This window comes from Triturus cristatus, chromosome 7, assembly GCF_964204655.1.
Source record: "Triturus cristatus chromosome 7, aTriCri1.1, whole genome shotgun sequence".
Taxonomy (NCBI): Eukaryota; Metazoa; Chordata; class Amphibia; order Caudata; family Salamandridae; genus Triturus; species Triturus cristatus.
Window position 1 is genome coordinate 1,262,902,851 of NC_140590.1, and position 17,307 is coordinate 1,262,920,157.

At 43.2% G+C, this 17,307-nt stretch overlaps 1 protein-coding gene across 6 annotated transcripts in view; it reads right to left on the reverse strand.

Annotated features, from left to right (window-relative positions):
• Positions 1-17,307, reverse strand: part of LOC146811779 (CD276 antigen-like) — a 296,310-nt gene that overhangs the window by 83,247 nt on the left and 195,756 nt on the right. For all 6 annotated transcript variants that reach the window (XM_085618764.1, XM_085618769.1, XM_085618766.1 and 3 more), the window contains 2 exons: positions 8,860-8,970; positions 17-112 (listed from right to left, as the gene is read on the reverse strand). In XM_085618764.1, the coding sequence (XP_085474890.1) occupies positions 17-112; positions 8,860-8,970 (207 nt within the window). The remainder of the gene's footprint in view (positions 1-16; positions 113-8,859; positions 8,971-17,307) is intronic.

Below are 17,307 nucleotides of genomic sequence, written 5' to 3' on the forward strand. Positions count from 1 at the left end.
TAACTGGGCCCCTTACCATTCGAATTACACAAGAGCAACCTGCACATTTCCTCCTCCTGGTCTGTCTTTGGCTCCAAGCATCTCCAGCCAAGGGGGGATCTGCGCCTTTTCTCTAAAACAGATAAGAAGAGTTTAGTTCATGTTGAATGGTACATACTCAACTGCCAACACCTGGAGTTCCCCATGTCCGTGGACAGTCCATGGCAGTAGGTATGCTCGCTGGAAAGAAGTGGAGCATCTTCGTGGGAGTAGAAAGTCTAGGATGTCAATTCAAAATGTGTCAGTAAAGGTAAGTGTATGTTTGGACAAGGCAATTCAAGAGAGTGTGGAAATGTTTGTATTTGGCTGTGGTTGAGAGTGTGGCAAGGAGGGTAATTACAGACTCCTCTGTGGATGTAATAGAATCAGCACAGTATGGCCCAGCTCACTGTCATTCTTCTAAAGTGTACCTTGTGTGTGAACACTATTTGGATCTGCAATTGTGACATTCAATGCTATGATGGAGATGATCCAAAAACCTGTCTTTGCAACTGAGCTTGTAAAATATATTCAGTTTTGTCAAATTAGGTGAGGTATGCTATAGGTGATGGGGAGGTTGGAAGAGCAAACATTCACTTTTCTGAGGGCAGCAAAAATCCTTGCACTGGCCCAATTTAGAGTAGAGCCAACACAAGGGGTTACTTACAAACCCATTCGCCCACAAATAACCTCCTACCTGCATGTCTTACTCTTCATTGCGGTACAAAAGGGGGTGGTGATGGACGGAGCATCAGAACCAATCAAACACTCACACCCAGTCAACAGATCTGGGTTTGATCCATCACCGTTCTTTAGCCCACTCTGCCACCCCAGTTCAGACATGGCCATATGCAAATCAGTCTGACCCTGTGCCTCATGGGAACAGTCCAGCCCGAACTGCCGAGCCATGCCTTCCCTGGACCGGAAACAAGCTTCCTAGGACCGGTTTCTGGCATTTCAGCCGTCTTCAGCCAGGCTTGCTTGAATCCAGTGGCAAAGTGAGCAAGGGACTCACGTCTGAGCATACCCTGCCAACTTATGGCGAACAAAGCGGTACAAAAGGGGGTGGTGATGGACGGAGCATCAGAACCAATCAAACACTCACACCCAGTCAACAGATCTGGGTTTGATCCATCACCGTTCTTTAGCCCACTCTGCCACCCCAGTTCAGACATGGCCATATGCAAATCAGTCTGACCCTGTGCCTCATGGGAACAGTCCAGCCCGAACTGCCAAGCCATGCCTTCCCTGGACCGGAAACAAGCTTCCTAGGACCGGTTTCTGGCATTTCAGCCGTCTTCAGCCAGGCTTGCTTGAATCCAGTGGCAAAGTGAGCAAGGGACTCACGTCTGAGCATACCCTGCCAACTTATGGCGAACAAAGCGGTACAAAAGGGGGTGGTGATGGACGGAGCATCAGAACCAATCAAACACTCACACCCAGTCAAGAGATCTGGGTTTGATCCACCACCGTTCTTTAGCCCACTCTGCCACCCCAGTTCAGACATGGCAATATGCAAATCAGTCGGACCCTGTGCCTCATGGGAATAGTCCAGCCCAAACTGCCAAGCCATGCCTTCCCTAGACCGGAAACAAGCTTCCTAGGACCGGTTTCAGGCATTTCAGCCGTCTTTAGCCAGGCTTGCTTGAATCCAGTGGCAAAGTGAGCAAGGGACTCACGTCTGAGCATACCCTGCCAACTTATGGCGAACAAAGCGGTACAAAAGGGAGTGGTGATGGACGGAGCATCAGAAACAATCAAACACTCACACCCAGTCAAAAGATCTAGGTTTGATCCATCACCATTCTTTAGCCCACTCTGCCACCCCAGTTCAAACATGGCCATAGGCAAATCAGTCTGACCCTGTGCCTCATGGGAACAGTCCAGCCCAAACTGCCAAGCCATGCCTTCCCTGGATTGGAAACAAGCTTCCTAGGACCGGTTTCTGGCATTTCAGCCGTCTTCAGCCAGGCTTGCTTGAATCCAGTGGCAAAGTGAGCAAGGGACTCACGTCTGAACATACCCTGCCAACTTATGGCGAACAAAGCGGTACAAAAGGGGGTGGTGATGGACGGAGCATCAGAACCAATCAAACACTCTCACCCAGTCAACAGATCTGGGTTTGATCCATCACCGTTCTTTAGCCCACTCTGCCACTCCAGTTCAGACATGGCCATATGCAAATCAGTCTGACCCTGTGCCTCATGGGAACAGTCCAGCCCAAACTGCCAAGCCATGCCTTCCCTGGATTGGAAACAAGCTTCCTAGGACCGGTTTCTGGAATTTCAGCCGTCTTCAGCCAGGCTTGCTTGAATCCAGTGGCAAAGTGAGCAAGGGACTCACGTCTGAGCATACCCTGCCAACTTATGGCGAACAAAGCGTCACAAGTTGGCAGGGTATGCTCAGACGTGAGTCCCTTGCTCATTTCTAGATTTAACAATATCCTAAATACAGTAACATACGCCTTACATTACCACTTGCACTCTTTCAGTGTTGTAACACAATACTGAAGCTTTAATATTGACCTGTACTTACATCAGTTCCACAAAATCAACATATTGTCAATGTAAGTAGACGTGGAGTTAAGAACGGGAAATCTATACTTCCCCATATATGCTTAAATTGACGATCTGTTGGTAGTTGATACTGTGGAGTTGATGTATTGCCAGACTGATAGAATGTTATGTTATGTGCATTTGTAAAGCGCAGTATCAGCTGCGATATCCAGGTGCTGCGCAGGTGTGTTTGCCTAGCCCTGCCTATGGTAGGTTAGTGTATTAAAAAGCCAGACCTTCAACTTCTTGCGCAATTCAACGCGAGAGGAGGTGGTTTTGATGTGGAATGGAAGGCCGTTCTGCGCTTTAGGAGCGATGTACGACAATGCCTGTCCTCCAGATCTGGTTCTGTGTATGTGTGGGATGTGTGCGAATAGGACTTCAGCGGAGGTGTCTGGGTGGATGGTGGAAGGACATGTTACTGTTCAGGTAGGTGGGGCCTGAGAGGTGTAGTTCTTGAATGTGTGTGAGGAGTTTGAATTGAGTGTGTTTGTATATCAGGAGCCAGTGGAGCTCCCTGAGGTGTGGTTGGATGTGGGAGGTTGAGGATGAGTCTGGCTGCTGTGTTCTGGATGGTTACTAGTCTTCTGGTGAGTTGCTTGGTTATGCCAGTATATAGGATGTTCCCATAATCCAACTTGCTGGTGACTAAGCCATGAGTGGTAGTTTTTCTGGTGTTGCTTGGGAGTCATTTGAATATCTTCCTCAGCCTCTTCACGTTGTGAAAGCAAAATGCAGTGACAGCGCTGACTTGTGTGTTCATGTCCCGTTTGCTGTTGATGATTATTACGAGGTTCCTGGTGTGGGGGTTTGTCTGAGTTTGGCCAAACACCAGTTGGAGTCCTTTGATGAGGTGTTCTTACCAAAGAGCACTACTTCTGTCTTGTCGGCGTTGAGCTTGAGACAGCTGGGTTTCATCCAGTTAGCAATTTTGTTCGATTAAGCAGTGAACTTGTTTCTTGTTTCAAGTGTGTTGTCGGAGAGGGAGCGTATTAGTTGCGTGTTGTCAGCATGGGAGAGGATGCTGATATTGAGTGTGCGGATGACGGTGGCCAGAGGGATCATGTATGCGTTCAAGAGGATGAGGCTGAGGAATGAACCTAAAGGCACTCTGCAGATGAGTTTTTGGGCTTCTGAGGAGTAAAGTGCCAGGATGAGAGCTTGTGTATCGACCTCAATATTGTGGTATGCTCATTCTATTCCTAGCCGAATCCCAAGCCTTGCCAGCTCCCGCAATTACACACCAAAAACCTAATTCTAAAACTAAATCTAATACTCACACTGGCCCTATCTCTAAATTATACTCTAATACTATCTGTTACCCCATCCCTAAACTAACACTCATCCTAACCCTAACTCTATCGCTAACACTATCACTAACCCAAAGTCTTTACCATATGCTATAAACCTAATATTAATCCAACCTTACATAACATTGGCATTTAAGCAAACACTATCACCGACCTGTATACTGCCCCAACATTTTTATTCCCAATATTTTTGCAGTTCCAATTCTTTCCTCAAGCTTTTTGTCCATCTAGACCTTTGTTCCAGAATGATATCATTGCACCTCTTTCAATTTCTTCCTTAGACAATATGGGTAAAAACCTTCATCTTAACAACAATGTCTAACTGTAAATAATACAACACAATTGGCTCAGCATTTGAAACTCACGCTCCTTTTAGTCTCACCAAGGCACTCATTTAAAGTTTGGTGGGTGGAAATTCAGCCCACCAGTATGGCCGAGAATACACCTCAGCCACACCGGAAGATGGGGATCGACTGTATTTAGAAACTCCACTAATGAGCTGTTGTTTCCTCAGGCCCAAGTAATCTTCCACCAGTGTGCTAAGAACAGCCTTATGGGGGAAAAGTCTAGAAAAACATCAACACAAGGTGGAATTGTTGCCACAGCCTGTGGGTATTAGAAATACTTCCCCCAAAGATTAGGTAATTTAGTGTGTCCACAAGCCTTACCCGGGTGACCAGACCACCACAGCTGTGGACAGTATTTGTGCTGCACACATGGCATTCCTGATAGTGAAACTCGCACTGGCGCCGCCCTTGGAATTGCTGCTTTTCCACAGACTCATAATGGTGTGGGGATCTATAGAGAAGGTCAGACGAACCATTGCCATTCTTTATCAGAACACCTGTCACCTCTAAATAAGGCTTTTAGTAAGTGCCGCTGAGCTTCAGTCAGTTCGAATAATTTCCCCAAAACAGTTGGAAAAACTGGTCTTAACGTTTGAACACTACCAGTCTCCTCAATGGGGAGGAACCTAGTCTTAGAAGAAAGGAATAATGTCTTACTCAAACTAGTCCTCTCTATACACTTAATTTAAAATTGTCACCTCTCAACTCTGTTGCCTTAGCTATTAACCTCGTGAGTGTCTCCATTTTCACCACAAGGTACAAGGGTTAAAAAATCCCCTCAACCCTTGGCCTATCACTGTATGAACCCCGGCAAGAAGAAAATCCAGTCCCTGGGTCTTTAAAGCGTCAGCAAGGTGCAGCAATACCGCTTTAACTGCAACCTGCATGTGCTCACCTGAATGGTCGCTACTGTCAGTGCTAATTTTAAACAAATATATTTTTTTCCTTTGGCACCTGCCACTAGCGCTGAGAATGCCAGGGCAGAGCTCCTAAATACCCATGAGGTCTAGTCTTTATTCCACTGCATCTCTTTTTCTTTCACCGCGTGACACTTCCGGCCTCTCCATCTCAGGCAATCACCGTCCCTGTCTCAATTCAGGAAGGACCTCAAGACCTGGCTCTTCAACTGAACCACAGTTCCTTCGGCGGATCAGCAGCCCCCCCTCAATCCCCTCAGCGCCTTGAGACCCTCAAGGGGAGTGGTCACACTTTACAAGTCACCTGATTTGTTGATTGAATTATCTTCTCTCTTGCAGTTTTTTCTCATCCAATTTCTCCCTTTGATGCAGTTTACCCTCTTCCTCTTTCTTTCCCCCTTTTCTGCATTTCTCGCTCTAGCTCTGTGTGGTGATGAAATTAAGTCCTAGCCCCCAAAAAACTAGTGCCGGTGCCAACCAACTATGACCAAAGGCACAAATTAAACACTGGTAGTTAAGCCTGGATGGGAGACGTCCGTGCATACCCATCATCCCTTGTTCCTCAGCGTGGTCACAATGCACACATTCGCATTGGGTTTAGCCATCAGATGCATTAAAAAAATATACTCTACTAGCGAAATTTTGGGGCTGATATATACAGAGTGCTTCTCCTATATTTCGTGCTAGATTTGTTCATAAGTGGTGTGTTGTTGGGACGGTTAGCCCTGAGAGTGGCGCACCTGTACTTTGGGAACGACATAGCGTGCGGTGACTTATGCCACAACCGTTCTCTAACTTAGATTGTAATATTTTAAAAATATCTCAATTATTTACATTTAAATTCCCTTATCTGCACGAACTTGAAAACGCAGACATGTGTAATATCATTTTTAACTTCAGAACAGGTCTCCACCCCAATGTCACTCATCCCTTAGGATTATCTCCCTTTAAGAATGTGGAAGGGATGTGCAGCAGTGGGTTATAGATGCACTGTACAAGAAAACATGTTTTACTGGATTGCCGGTATTTTATTCGAGCTTGTCGAAAAGCGTTAAAACAATTATTTAACTACAATTTAAAATAGAGATTGGCTGCATGGAGTTTTTTTATTTATCTTATGTAATCCTTGGATGTAGCTTGTGCCTTAGCGAGAGTTCTAAAGGTTTTAAATGAATTTGTACCTTGATTGTTCAATGATTGGGCTCATGCGGTTATAATGCTTTAATATCCTTTTAAAGTGTCTGTATTCTTATCATTTGTATAAATTCTAGTTTAGATGTTTAATATAACTTGGTTTTATTTGTATTTTTGTAAATGGGATAATATATCATGTTTTTATGTTTCACGAGATTGTTGCTCAGATAAACATTCTTTTGACTAACAAATATCTTTTTTGTTCCTGTCTGTTTTGTCTTTATGGAAAATTACTTTCGATCAAAAGTCTTAGAGACATCCGCCATGAAAGTGAAGAGTTATGCACTTATGGAATCACGTCCACTTGTTACAGCAGGTGTGATAGAGTCAGGAATATAAGGGGTCCTCTGCACCCCAATTATGGCTATTTTTACGTACCTCAGGTCAGTGAGATATATCTTGGTGCCTGTGGCACATTAAACACGGGATCCACATCTGAGAATACCGATCAAACTTAGGGCATCCACTGAAATAAACAATAAAGTTATGGAATGAATCCTCAAGTAATCTCAGCCATTGGCACCCGCGTGGGGCTGCATTCCAGCTCGAGGATGGATTGGCTGCATCCCAAGTAATTACCAATGGCTGAGACTAAGTCAAGCATTCCACCCATCACTTTTTGGTTCTGCTCATGAATTGGACATTCCACTTGGTAAGCTTGGATTTATGGTGTGCAGTGTGGCCTCACACGTGTGGATTTCCTTCCTGCATGACCTGAGATCCACATATATGATGACAAGATTGCAAATGCTACACAGTTTGGGAGAAGAAGCACAGCCGTTACTAGTCCTGAATTTATACCTTTAGGAGTGAAGGCTGCTGTCCTGCAATGCTACATGCTTTATATTAGTGTTGGACAGCGCCTTGCAAGGAACCTCTCCTCTGCGTGCTGCAGGGAGTGGTTAGTGGGAGCTGCGAGGGACAATGGCCAGTGTGCCTCTAAATAAACACACACCCTTGCTATTACTTGCCATTGTTCCTACATTAAGGTGATCAGGCATCGCGGATGGGTCGAATGAATACAGATGGAGATAAGATTTCAAGTGCAGAATTAGTTTGCAACCCCCCCAGCAGTAATCAATAAATAGTTAGCACTGATGGTACTGTGTAAAAGTTGCATGCAGTTCCCTTTGGTACCTCTATGACTGTATTTTCTATGTTGGTGAGTTCTGTCAAATCAGTATTTGCTCCCCAGGCAATGCTAAATTTGTAGTCCTGCATCTCTGTTTTTGTGGCAATAAATGATGGACGGAATGCTGAATTAATCAAACATTCAACTCCCCCCCTCCGCCTCACCCCTGACAAGAGATCTGGGTTAAATCCATCATTCTTTTGCTCACTACGCCTCCCCAGTTTGGACCCAGTCATATGCAAATCAGTCTTGACCTTGCTCCTCATGGGAACAGTCCAGCCCAAACTGCCAAGCCTGGTCCTCCCTAGATCAGAAGAACAAGCACCCTGGGAGCGGTTTTGGGGTAACACCCCTCATCAGCCAAGCATGCTTGAATTCAGTGGCACACTGGGCATACCCATCCCTCTAAGAGCGAAAAGTGGTGTGTCAAAAAAATGACGGACGGAATGCTGAATTAATCAAACATTTACCCCCAGTCAAGAGATCTGGGTTAAATCCATCGTTCTTGTGCTCACTACACCAGGCCCAGATCTCGGTACTGGGGTGAATGTTTGACATTGTTTAACATTCTGTACATCAATTGTTCTTTTTGCATTTGTCACCCCAAGTGGTATGGGTATGCCCAGACGTGGGTCCTGTGCTCTCCGTGCCACTGGAGTCAAGCTATCCTGGCTGATGAGGAGTAAAAACCTGAAACCAGTCTCAGGATGCTAGTTTCCAGTACAGGGAGGACCTGGCTTGGCAGTTCGAGCTGGACTGTTCCCTTGGGGAGCAGGGTCAAGACTGATTTGCATATGGCTGGGTTTAAACTGGAATGGCATGGGGAGTAAAAAACTATGGATTTAGGCTCAGATCTGTTGGGTGAATGTTTGACATTGTTCAATATTCTGTCCATCAATTGTTCTTTTTTCACTTCTCTATTTTTGACGTGTCCAAGTTTTTGATGTGTATAATCTGGTCAGCACCCTATCCTAGAACCCTCTGCTGCACTGAAATCGCAGTGAGCCAGAAAACAAGCACACAGTATTGTTCTTTCCCATTCTCCCTACAGACCTCAGCTGCAGGGACTTGAACGACGGTGCCATAAAAATATGCCATATGCAATGCCCCCACCCCCATGCAGCAGCACCGCTCAGGCTCTCTCTGGCTTAATTTTCTCATCAAAAGCTACAACTCGGCAGCGCGTTTCGAGTGTGGCACTGCTCTGGTCTCTATGCAGGGCCTTTTTTCTGGCATTTTGGCAAAAAAAAAATTTAGCTTTATATTTTGTATTAGTAGTCTTACTGTAATGGGTAAAATATGATGATGCTTCCTGTGGTGGGGGTTCGTTCTAATGTAAATTGATAAGAGCCTCATCCAGGATGACACTAGTGAGGTTCCACCTACCTGCTGGTCTATTGCTGCAGCAACTGTGGCAAGAGACACAGAAGGCCAGGAATAAAATGAAAACTAGAATGGCCCAGGTGCCTGTGTACCGCTTCTGAGACATCCAGAGATCTGAGGGGAGAAAAGAGTGTCAGCTGATAGCACCATTCATGAAAAGGGTGTAAATAATGATATCATGCATGATGTCATCAATGATGATCGCAGTGATGTAATCTGCAAGAGTTAAGATCATGGCCCAGATTTCGGAGGTCTTACATTGACCTTGTGTTACACAAGGCAATGCAGAGGGTTTCAGTGAAACTTACTAAGGCACGCAAAGCCACCTTGTGTGGATCTTCGTGGCTTAGTAAATCCAGAATAATTCAAGGAAGCGCAAATCGCTGACTTGCATTATTCTGCATTGGGAAGGCATTCCATGGGTGGAGCATGGCATTCCCAAACATCCACCCATGGATTTTGATGCAATCCGAGATTTACCTTCTGACGCACACGTAGAAAAAGAAAAATGCCCATGAGTATTGTTTGTGGACAGGAATGTGTCCTTCCTGCACAAAACAACCCGGCCTGTAATGCTGGCACCCTTGCACCCTGGCTTAAAGGGTGCCTGTGTTGGCCTTAGGCAGCACTCAGTCAGTCAAAAATGTTTATTTTGGAAAGTGTTTTCCATAAAAAATACAGCAAGCAATAAGTACATGTTAAAAATAACATAAGATTTAAAATAGACATTAAATCCAAATAAATCCAACAAAATCTGTTAAAACATACAGGCAGATCTTGCCTGCGCAAAATTCAAACATTTAACAGGGAAATTATACATTTGCGACATAGGTTGCTATAAAAACCACAGAAAAATATTAAGTGAAAAGTGTGCTGTGTTGAAAAATTATCACTATGACAGGGAGGAAGATTCTCCGCCAACGACTGTCCTTTGGGAAAAGCAAACAGCTGACGTGTCAACCCAAAATGAAAACTGTCTAGACGATAACAATGATAACAATTACCAGCGTAGATCAAATAGGATCTCAATATCCAGAGTTGTTTTAAGCAATACAAAAGCAATCACCGTACCTTTTTGCAATTCTAGAGCCTCCCTATCAGATTTTCGATGAGCAAGAAAATGATCCTTAGTCCAGAATAAATCAGATTTAGTGATGGACTCAGGGTCTGTAAATGATTCAGGTCACCCAAGGGCCTGGAAACTTCCTTGCACCTAATTCAACGAGGCAATCTTCTTGCCATTATCAAAAGAGAGGCAATCTCTCAAAAATAGCTGATTCAACTCAAGTTCTGGGTTGACCCATAGTGCCAGCCATTTTATAAGTGGTTGAAGGACAATTACATCTACTAAATAGCTCTACCCTACCTCTTCATGAATGCTGAAAGAGGATATGCCATGGGCAAAGCCAACAAGAGCTTCAAAAATAGATTCTTCACCACTTGAAGCTGAGAACACCCAAAATTTGCGACCATATAAAACAGCAGACCTACATTTAGCATAAAAAATAATCAATAGAGGTTGTATAGGTTTGCTGCCAAGCCTGGTGTCAAAATCAAAAACAGCCCCTACAGTCCTCCAGAAGAGAGACCGTTTGGCTGAGATCAGGGGACTTCAGGTTCCTTTTATGGTCAAACAGAGCTTCAAAATATAAAAACAAGGAGACCCCAGTAATTCTACCCCCACTATTATGTGTTTCCTGCTCTTTGTGGATCTAGGACCCATGTCCATTACATGTGATTCCCCAAATAATTGAAAGTTCAAGAGAGGCCATACATTTCACAAAAGAATCTAATAATCGTGAAAGACACAAAGCTGCCCTTGCTATTAGGACCGCATCATCCCCATACAGGAGAACAGGGATTTGTCTCTTGCCTATTCGGGGTAGGTCATGGCCCTCCCATAATAATTTGCTCTTGAGTTCACTGATATACAATGTGAATATAAATAGGGCCATGATACAACCCTGCCTGACCCCCTGAGTGATCGTAAAGTGTTTTGTACAGTTCCTATTCCTGCTATACCTTACACACACAGATATATTCGAATGTAAGTCATACAGGACATGTACAATCTCAAGTTCAAACCGTAAGGGGACCATCAATAACCAGAATTTGTTTCAATTTACACAGTCAAAAGCAGAAGAGAGATCCATAAAAGCCAAGTGAATACTCCCCTGCCTTGCTATGGTAAAATTATTAATATTAAAATATAGATTCAGGGGCAGATCAATGGTACTTTTCCCTTGACTGAAACCATATTGGATATCAGAAAGAATCAATGTTGCTCTATCTACACTTGAAGGCGTGTAAGGAAACCCTCCCTACAATATTAACTGTGGAGTCCAATAAAGATAATGGCCTATAACATTTCTGTTCCAAGTTATCTCCCTTTTTAAAGATGGGGATAGTCACAGAGCTCATCCACGAGGAAGGGATCCCCGTTTTAACAACCCCATTCAGATACACAGTAAGCAGGGGTGCCCACAGATTAGACTTCAACTTAAATAAATCAGCAGGAACCCCTTCAGGGCCAGGAGCCTTATTACTGTGAATCCAACGTATTGCGTCCCTTTCCCAAGTTTGAATCTAAGGTTTGAGTAGTCAAAGACAGCAAAAGAATCTGCACTCGTTCCCTTCAGAAGCCTTGGCACCTTTAATTGCCACTGAAATAGGACACTCAAATATCGGGGTAAATAAATTCATGGATGGCTGGGAAATCATTGCTAGAAAAAAAGATGGTTGGCAAGTTCCCAAAATCTGAAACTGCTTTTCTGGAGACATGCTTCTGCTAGGTCCTCCCAAACTCCATAACGCAGTCTTTCCTTCCTATGTTTAATAGCTGCTTTCTATATCCTTCTGCATTCGAACACCCTGGCAGCCATTCTATGTGTGGAATTGAGGGCCTGTACAAAATCATGATTGGCCTTCAAACATGCATGATCAAACCTTCAGGGAGAATCCCTCCGCCTACTATCCCCTGACCAGTTAGCATAGCATTTACAGTGGAGCAAATGTGAGAAAAAGCAGCCACCTGACGTTCTAAAAACAGATCTTCCAATAGGCATGTCTCAAAGTCCCCATAGCTATTCTTGACCAACTCTGATTTAAAAAAAGGGATTGGACAGATCGTCTTCCAGCTAATCCTTCTTCCCGAGCTTCTATCGCCATGCCATTGCCCCTCAAAATTGAATGGTGGGCAGGAGCACCAGCAACATGCCGACTTAAGGAAACCTTAATTAGAGTATGATTGCTCCAGGCCGGACTAGTGATGACATACTTAAAAACTGGGACATAGCGGGCCAAGTGAAGAACACAATCAGTGATGGTATCTGCCCCCCTTCCCATCAATGATAGACTGAAGAAGTTATGAAGATTAGCCCCAAGGCCACTTCAACCAAATGATATGTGAAAATCACACATAATGTCATACAACTCTCCCTGTGGTTTAAGCTCAAAATGCAGAGTGGCCTTTCACCTTGTTACATCTAGCCATCTCACAGTTCTTAAGACACAAATGCAAATTGAAGTTACCCAGGTTGACCACCAGAATAGCCAAGTTAGACTCTATCCTGAATCAGTCTAGGCAGTCCCAAAGCCCAACAAATGTACTGAGGTCTCTGCAGAGGTGTTACGGATGTAAAAATTCAACAAAAGAACCCTATTAGAGTTAGAAAACAGAAACATAACTCCCAGCAAGTAAGCAGAGCCTGTGTCATAATATATACGATGCAGCCTAAGGCCGTGAGACACTAATGTGGCCAGGCCCCACTTTGCCTGACGAGACAGGGATGGATCAGCTTGGGGAAAAAAGAAGTAAAGCCCTCAATCAAAAGCCCATTATAGACATCCTAGGCTTCCTGACAGCAGAGTGTTAGAGTTATAAACAACTTTAACTGACAGCTTATTAGTTTAACACTTCCACCCCCTTACATTCTGTGCCTAGTGTCAGAGCCCAATCCTCTGTTTATGTATGCTGTGAGCTAAGAACCAAGGTGCGCACCGTATCTCAGTCTACCCCCTTCAAGATTGCTTAAAGCAGAAAACCTGTTCGCAGTCGAAACTTTAAACCAATACAAATTTGGTCCTGCGACTACCCTCCGATGTTGTAAAGTAGGGGCATCGATACTAGTCAGAAAGGGATAAAAGAAGGACAAGGGATAGACAGAAATGTTGAGTCCCACAACAGGTGACCGTCAAAGCCAAATAATCGACCAGCACTCAATTATTAAAGTTCACCACCACACAGTCCACAGTTGCCTTTTTCTGTTTTTGGCCTATCTAGCCCACTTTCCTGGCTATCAAGATGTGCCTGAACAGTAATATTCCATCAATGTTATTTACTCTATACCAGTGGACAACTTTATTAATACGCTGCCCAGTGGGTTCCATGCGCGCCAAAGGGGGAACATTGGTCAACACCATCACGAAAGGAAAGGCTTTTAGGGGGAGGTCTAAGACAATATTACAAGGGCTAGAGTTTGAGTTCAGCGGCAAAGATAAATGAGAGCCATTAGTTTCCGTCATGGGACTCCTAGAGCTCTCAACCATGGGGGGCAACACCAAGGGTCTAAGCATAAGCTATTTCTGGCCTACTATATTATAACTTTGGGTTGGTTCCCTTCTTGATCTTGTTAATTGCAGATAGAAAAGAAATACCTCTTTCCCTGTCAGGTTGCAATCAACGGGCAGCTCACCAGGGAAGGGGGACTGAGAGAATGGCCTCCAGTTGCCACCAAGGTTCCACAGGTCCTTTCATACATTATATACATCTACCATTGATATGCGGAAGCAGGTAATGATAATTGGTGACATGGAATATATCAAATTAATACCGAAAGAACAGTCATTCAGACTAGAGTAACAGTCCTCCATCTTGTAGTTGGAGGTACATGATAGGCTATAGTTAGTGTTTATATCCTGGTGACAATTTTATGTAACAGGGTACATTTTGATTGCATTTGTTGAATGATGAGTATGCCTCTTATGTGCTGCTGCATGCACAGGACAAGTAGGGAACACACCAGGTATAGCAAATATTTTGTAAGATACAAAATTCTCTTCTAGCATGCCAAGGACCTTGGAAGAAGGGCCGATGCCTTCTATTTAAAGAAGACATACAAAGGGACAAGAAACCAGCACCCAGTCTCAATTCTTACAAGATACATAGGACCTTAATTTATAAAGCCACATCCCAGTCCTGCTTTGCTATGCTATGGCCTGATTCTTTTGTAAAGTATTCCAATGCCCTCGGGCTATACCTGAAACTACGAAAGTAAGTATGTTTTCTCTTCTTAACCCTTATCTTTTTTCCTTCTCCACAAGAGGCAAGAAATGTTTCACTCTCACAAATGACATTTTAGCTAGGTGGGTGGATGGATAGTGTAACATTTCATAAAAAATAAAGATGACTCCTTGGTTGCTGTGTTCCAGATGTAGATTATTCTTAGTAATCAAGAATTAATGTACAGGATACAAGTAAGAATGTAATTCAGTAAAGGCCCAAGTCAAGATGCCACCGGGAGCAGCTGCCCTGCTGCTCAGCCTCAGATATAGCTGACAGTAGAATCAAAGAATCAAACATACACAAAGGAACTCTAAATGACATCATAGATACAGGCTGAGCAGCTTAGAACAAACACTAAAGAAGGACAGAGAAGGAGGAAAAGCAGGATGTAACACATCTCCCTCCTTGACAGAATAAAGAGCCAGATGTGAAAAAGAACATACAGCACATACGAATGTAACACATTTCCCCCCTTGACAGAAATAAGAGACGTACGGAAACGACGGAAAGAAGAAACGTAGATGATAGAACATACAGCACATACAAAGTAAACCCTCTTTGCAAAGTAAGTGGAAGAGGATAAAACATCAAATGGTGAAAGTACGAAAGGCAGTGCCATCACCTGAAAATGATGGAAAAGGAAAATAAATAAATATGGTAAAGGCCAACACATAACAAAATCCAAAAGAACGGAAGTGGATGGAATCATCATAAGCAAACCAAGTAAACTGAACACTCCAAAAGATATAGGGCAATAAAGGTTCAGATACAAGAATCAACAAATGAAATATGAACTCCTCCAAAATATCAGAGCACCTACGTGGTTCATATCAACAAAATTGAGCAACCTGCGGCTCTTCATAACATTAAGCAATTTGAACTCCTCTAAAACATTAGAGCACTTATGTGGTTCATATCAACAAAATAGATCAATCTGCGGCTCTTCATAACATTAAGCAATTTGAACTCCTCTAAAACATTAGAGCACTTACGTGGTTCATATCAATGAGCATAAAAAGATCTGAGCTCCTCTACGGCTCTTCATAAAACTGAACACCTCTAATAAAATAGAGCACCTAAGTGGTTCATCAGAAATAAGCACAAAGGAAACTGAGCACACTAAGGCTCTTAATCATTAAACAAGAATAGAATGGAGCGCCTCAAAAATGAGCACCGATGTGGCTCCGCATAAATACACTTTAAATAAGTCCAAACACAGGAACAACCAATCTTCAGGAATAAAACTGGGCACCCCTATGGCTCAAAATAAACACTGAGCCCTAAATGACCCATTACCAATAAGCATAACCAGAATGGAGCACCTCAATAGATATTGAGCATAAAACTGACTCCGCACAAGTACACATTAATAAGATAAAATATCTCAAAACGCATCACCAAAATGAAAGAAAATGAGCACCTCAACGAAGGTTGAGCACAATTGTGGCTCCAGAAAAGTACGCAATAATAGAATCAATTACTTCAAAACACATCACTCGCAAATCCACACAGCAAAGAACACAGAATAGCATACATCTATAACCTAAAACCAGAAAGAATATAAATCAATATTGAGCACATCACAGTACTTCCAAGAAATGTCATGACTGACACACGCTGTGAATTAACACTATAATAATAAGACAGGCAAACCATTCACACAAAATAATTGGAGAATGTACTCAAGAGTAAATTATAACGCAAACAACACACTGCATAACTTAACAAATATGCATAATGTAGTACACAACATTTTAAACATAACAAATTAAAATAATAAAGGTAGTCACCGTAGTCTGAATTTCGGAGAGAGCTACTCCTCTGATATCTAGCACCAGGAAGACAAAAAGTAAAGTCAAACTTGAAGAAGTCATAATGGTGTGCACAGCTCTGTCCGCATTGGCGAAAAGGAAAGTGAATACCTCTATTTTGGGGAGAAGGGCAGACACTCTGAGTAAATTCGGCCAAAATTAACATGTTGCTAAGGTACCAGGCAACAACACATCAAAAAGTGAAATGAAGATGGCTGCTACGCAAGTTCACGCTGCGTGACCTTGTGCGATGACGAGTGCTTGAGGTGCAGTCTCGTAATTGCATTCCAGGAAGAACAAAGACGTCATGGAGGAGCTCGAGCAGGACAACTTTTAGAATGCTGGAACTTCTTGAAAAATGCATCTTCTCTCCGGATGTACCAACCATCAATCCGTGAGGTAAGAGCATCGTTTATTCAATATACTTTAAGCGATGCTCTTCTGTTCTTTTCTTAAATGTTGCAAAATCCACCCAAGTTGTGCTGAGGAAGTTCAGCTAAGATGAGAAGCTCTCCGGCTCTCTTCATTGGTATGCAGTGAAATAGCAGATCAACCAACAGTTCACAATACATAAAATAGATTTATTTTCCTGCCGTCTGCGAACAGTACCATTTAATAAGAATGAGCGATCTCGTTCTCAGATATGTAAAAGTCTGTAGAAGGTAGATTAAAGTACAAACACTTAAAGTGGAGTGCACAGACTTCAGGTATCCATATACCCTTTTAAACACGTAGCAGTAAGATTCAAAGTTGATCAAATCAAATCCCCTCCTTTTGTAAGATGTGTGTAAGGCGGAGAGTCTTAACATCAATGTGCAAATTCCATGTAATAACAGATTTCAAAAAGCAGGTGACAACTTAAACGTCCAATGTTTAGGCGTACTTTAACATGTCCCAAACCCAACTTACTTCAGGCTGTCTGTTGTTGTAGACACCGGTGGGGCAATCAAGGGGTTGGGCATGAGGTTCAGTTAATTTCTTCTAGTTTCTCTTGCAGTATCTTTTTGATCACGCATGGTTTCTTTCCATAAATCCCATCCTCGTCGCCAGTGTAACATTTCATAAAAAATAAAGATGACTCCTTGGTTGCTGTGTTCCAGATGTAGATTATTCTTAGTAATCAAGAATTAATGTACAGGATACAAGTAAGAATGTAATTCAGTAAAGGCCCAAGTCAAGATGCCACCGGGAGCAGCTGCCCTGCTGCTCAGCCTCAGATATAACTGACAGTAGAATCAAAGAATCAAACATACACAAAGGAACTCTAAATGACATCATAGATACAGGCTGAGCAGCTTAGAACAAACACTAAAGAAGGACAGAGAAGGAGGAAAAGCAGGATGTAACACATCTCCC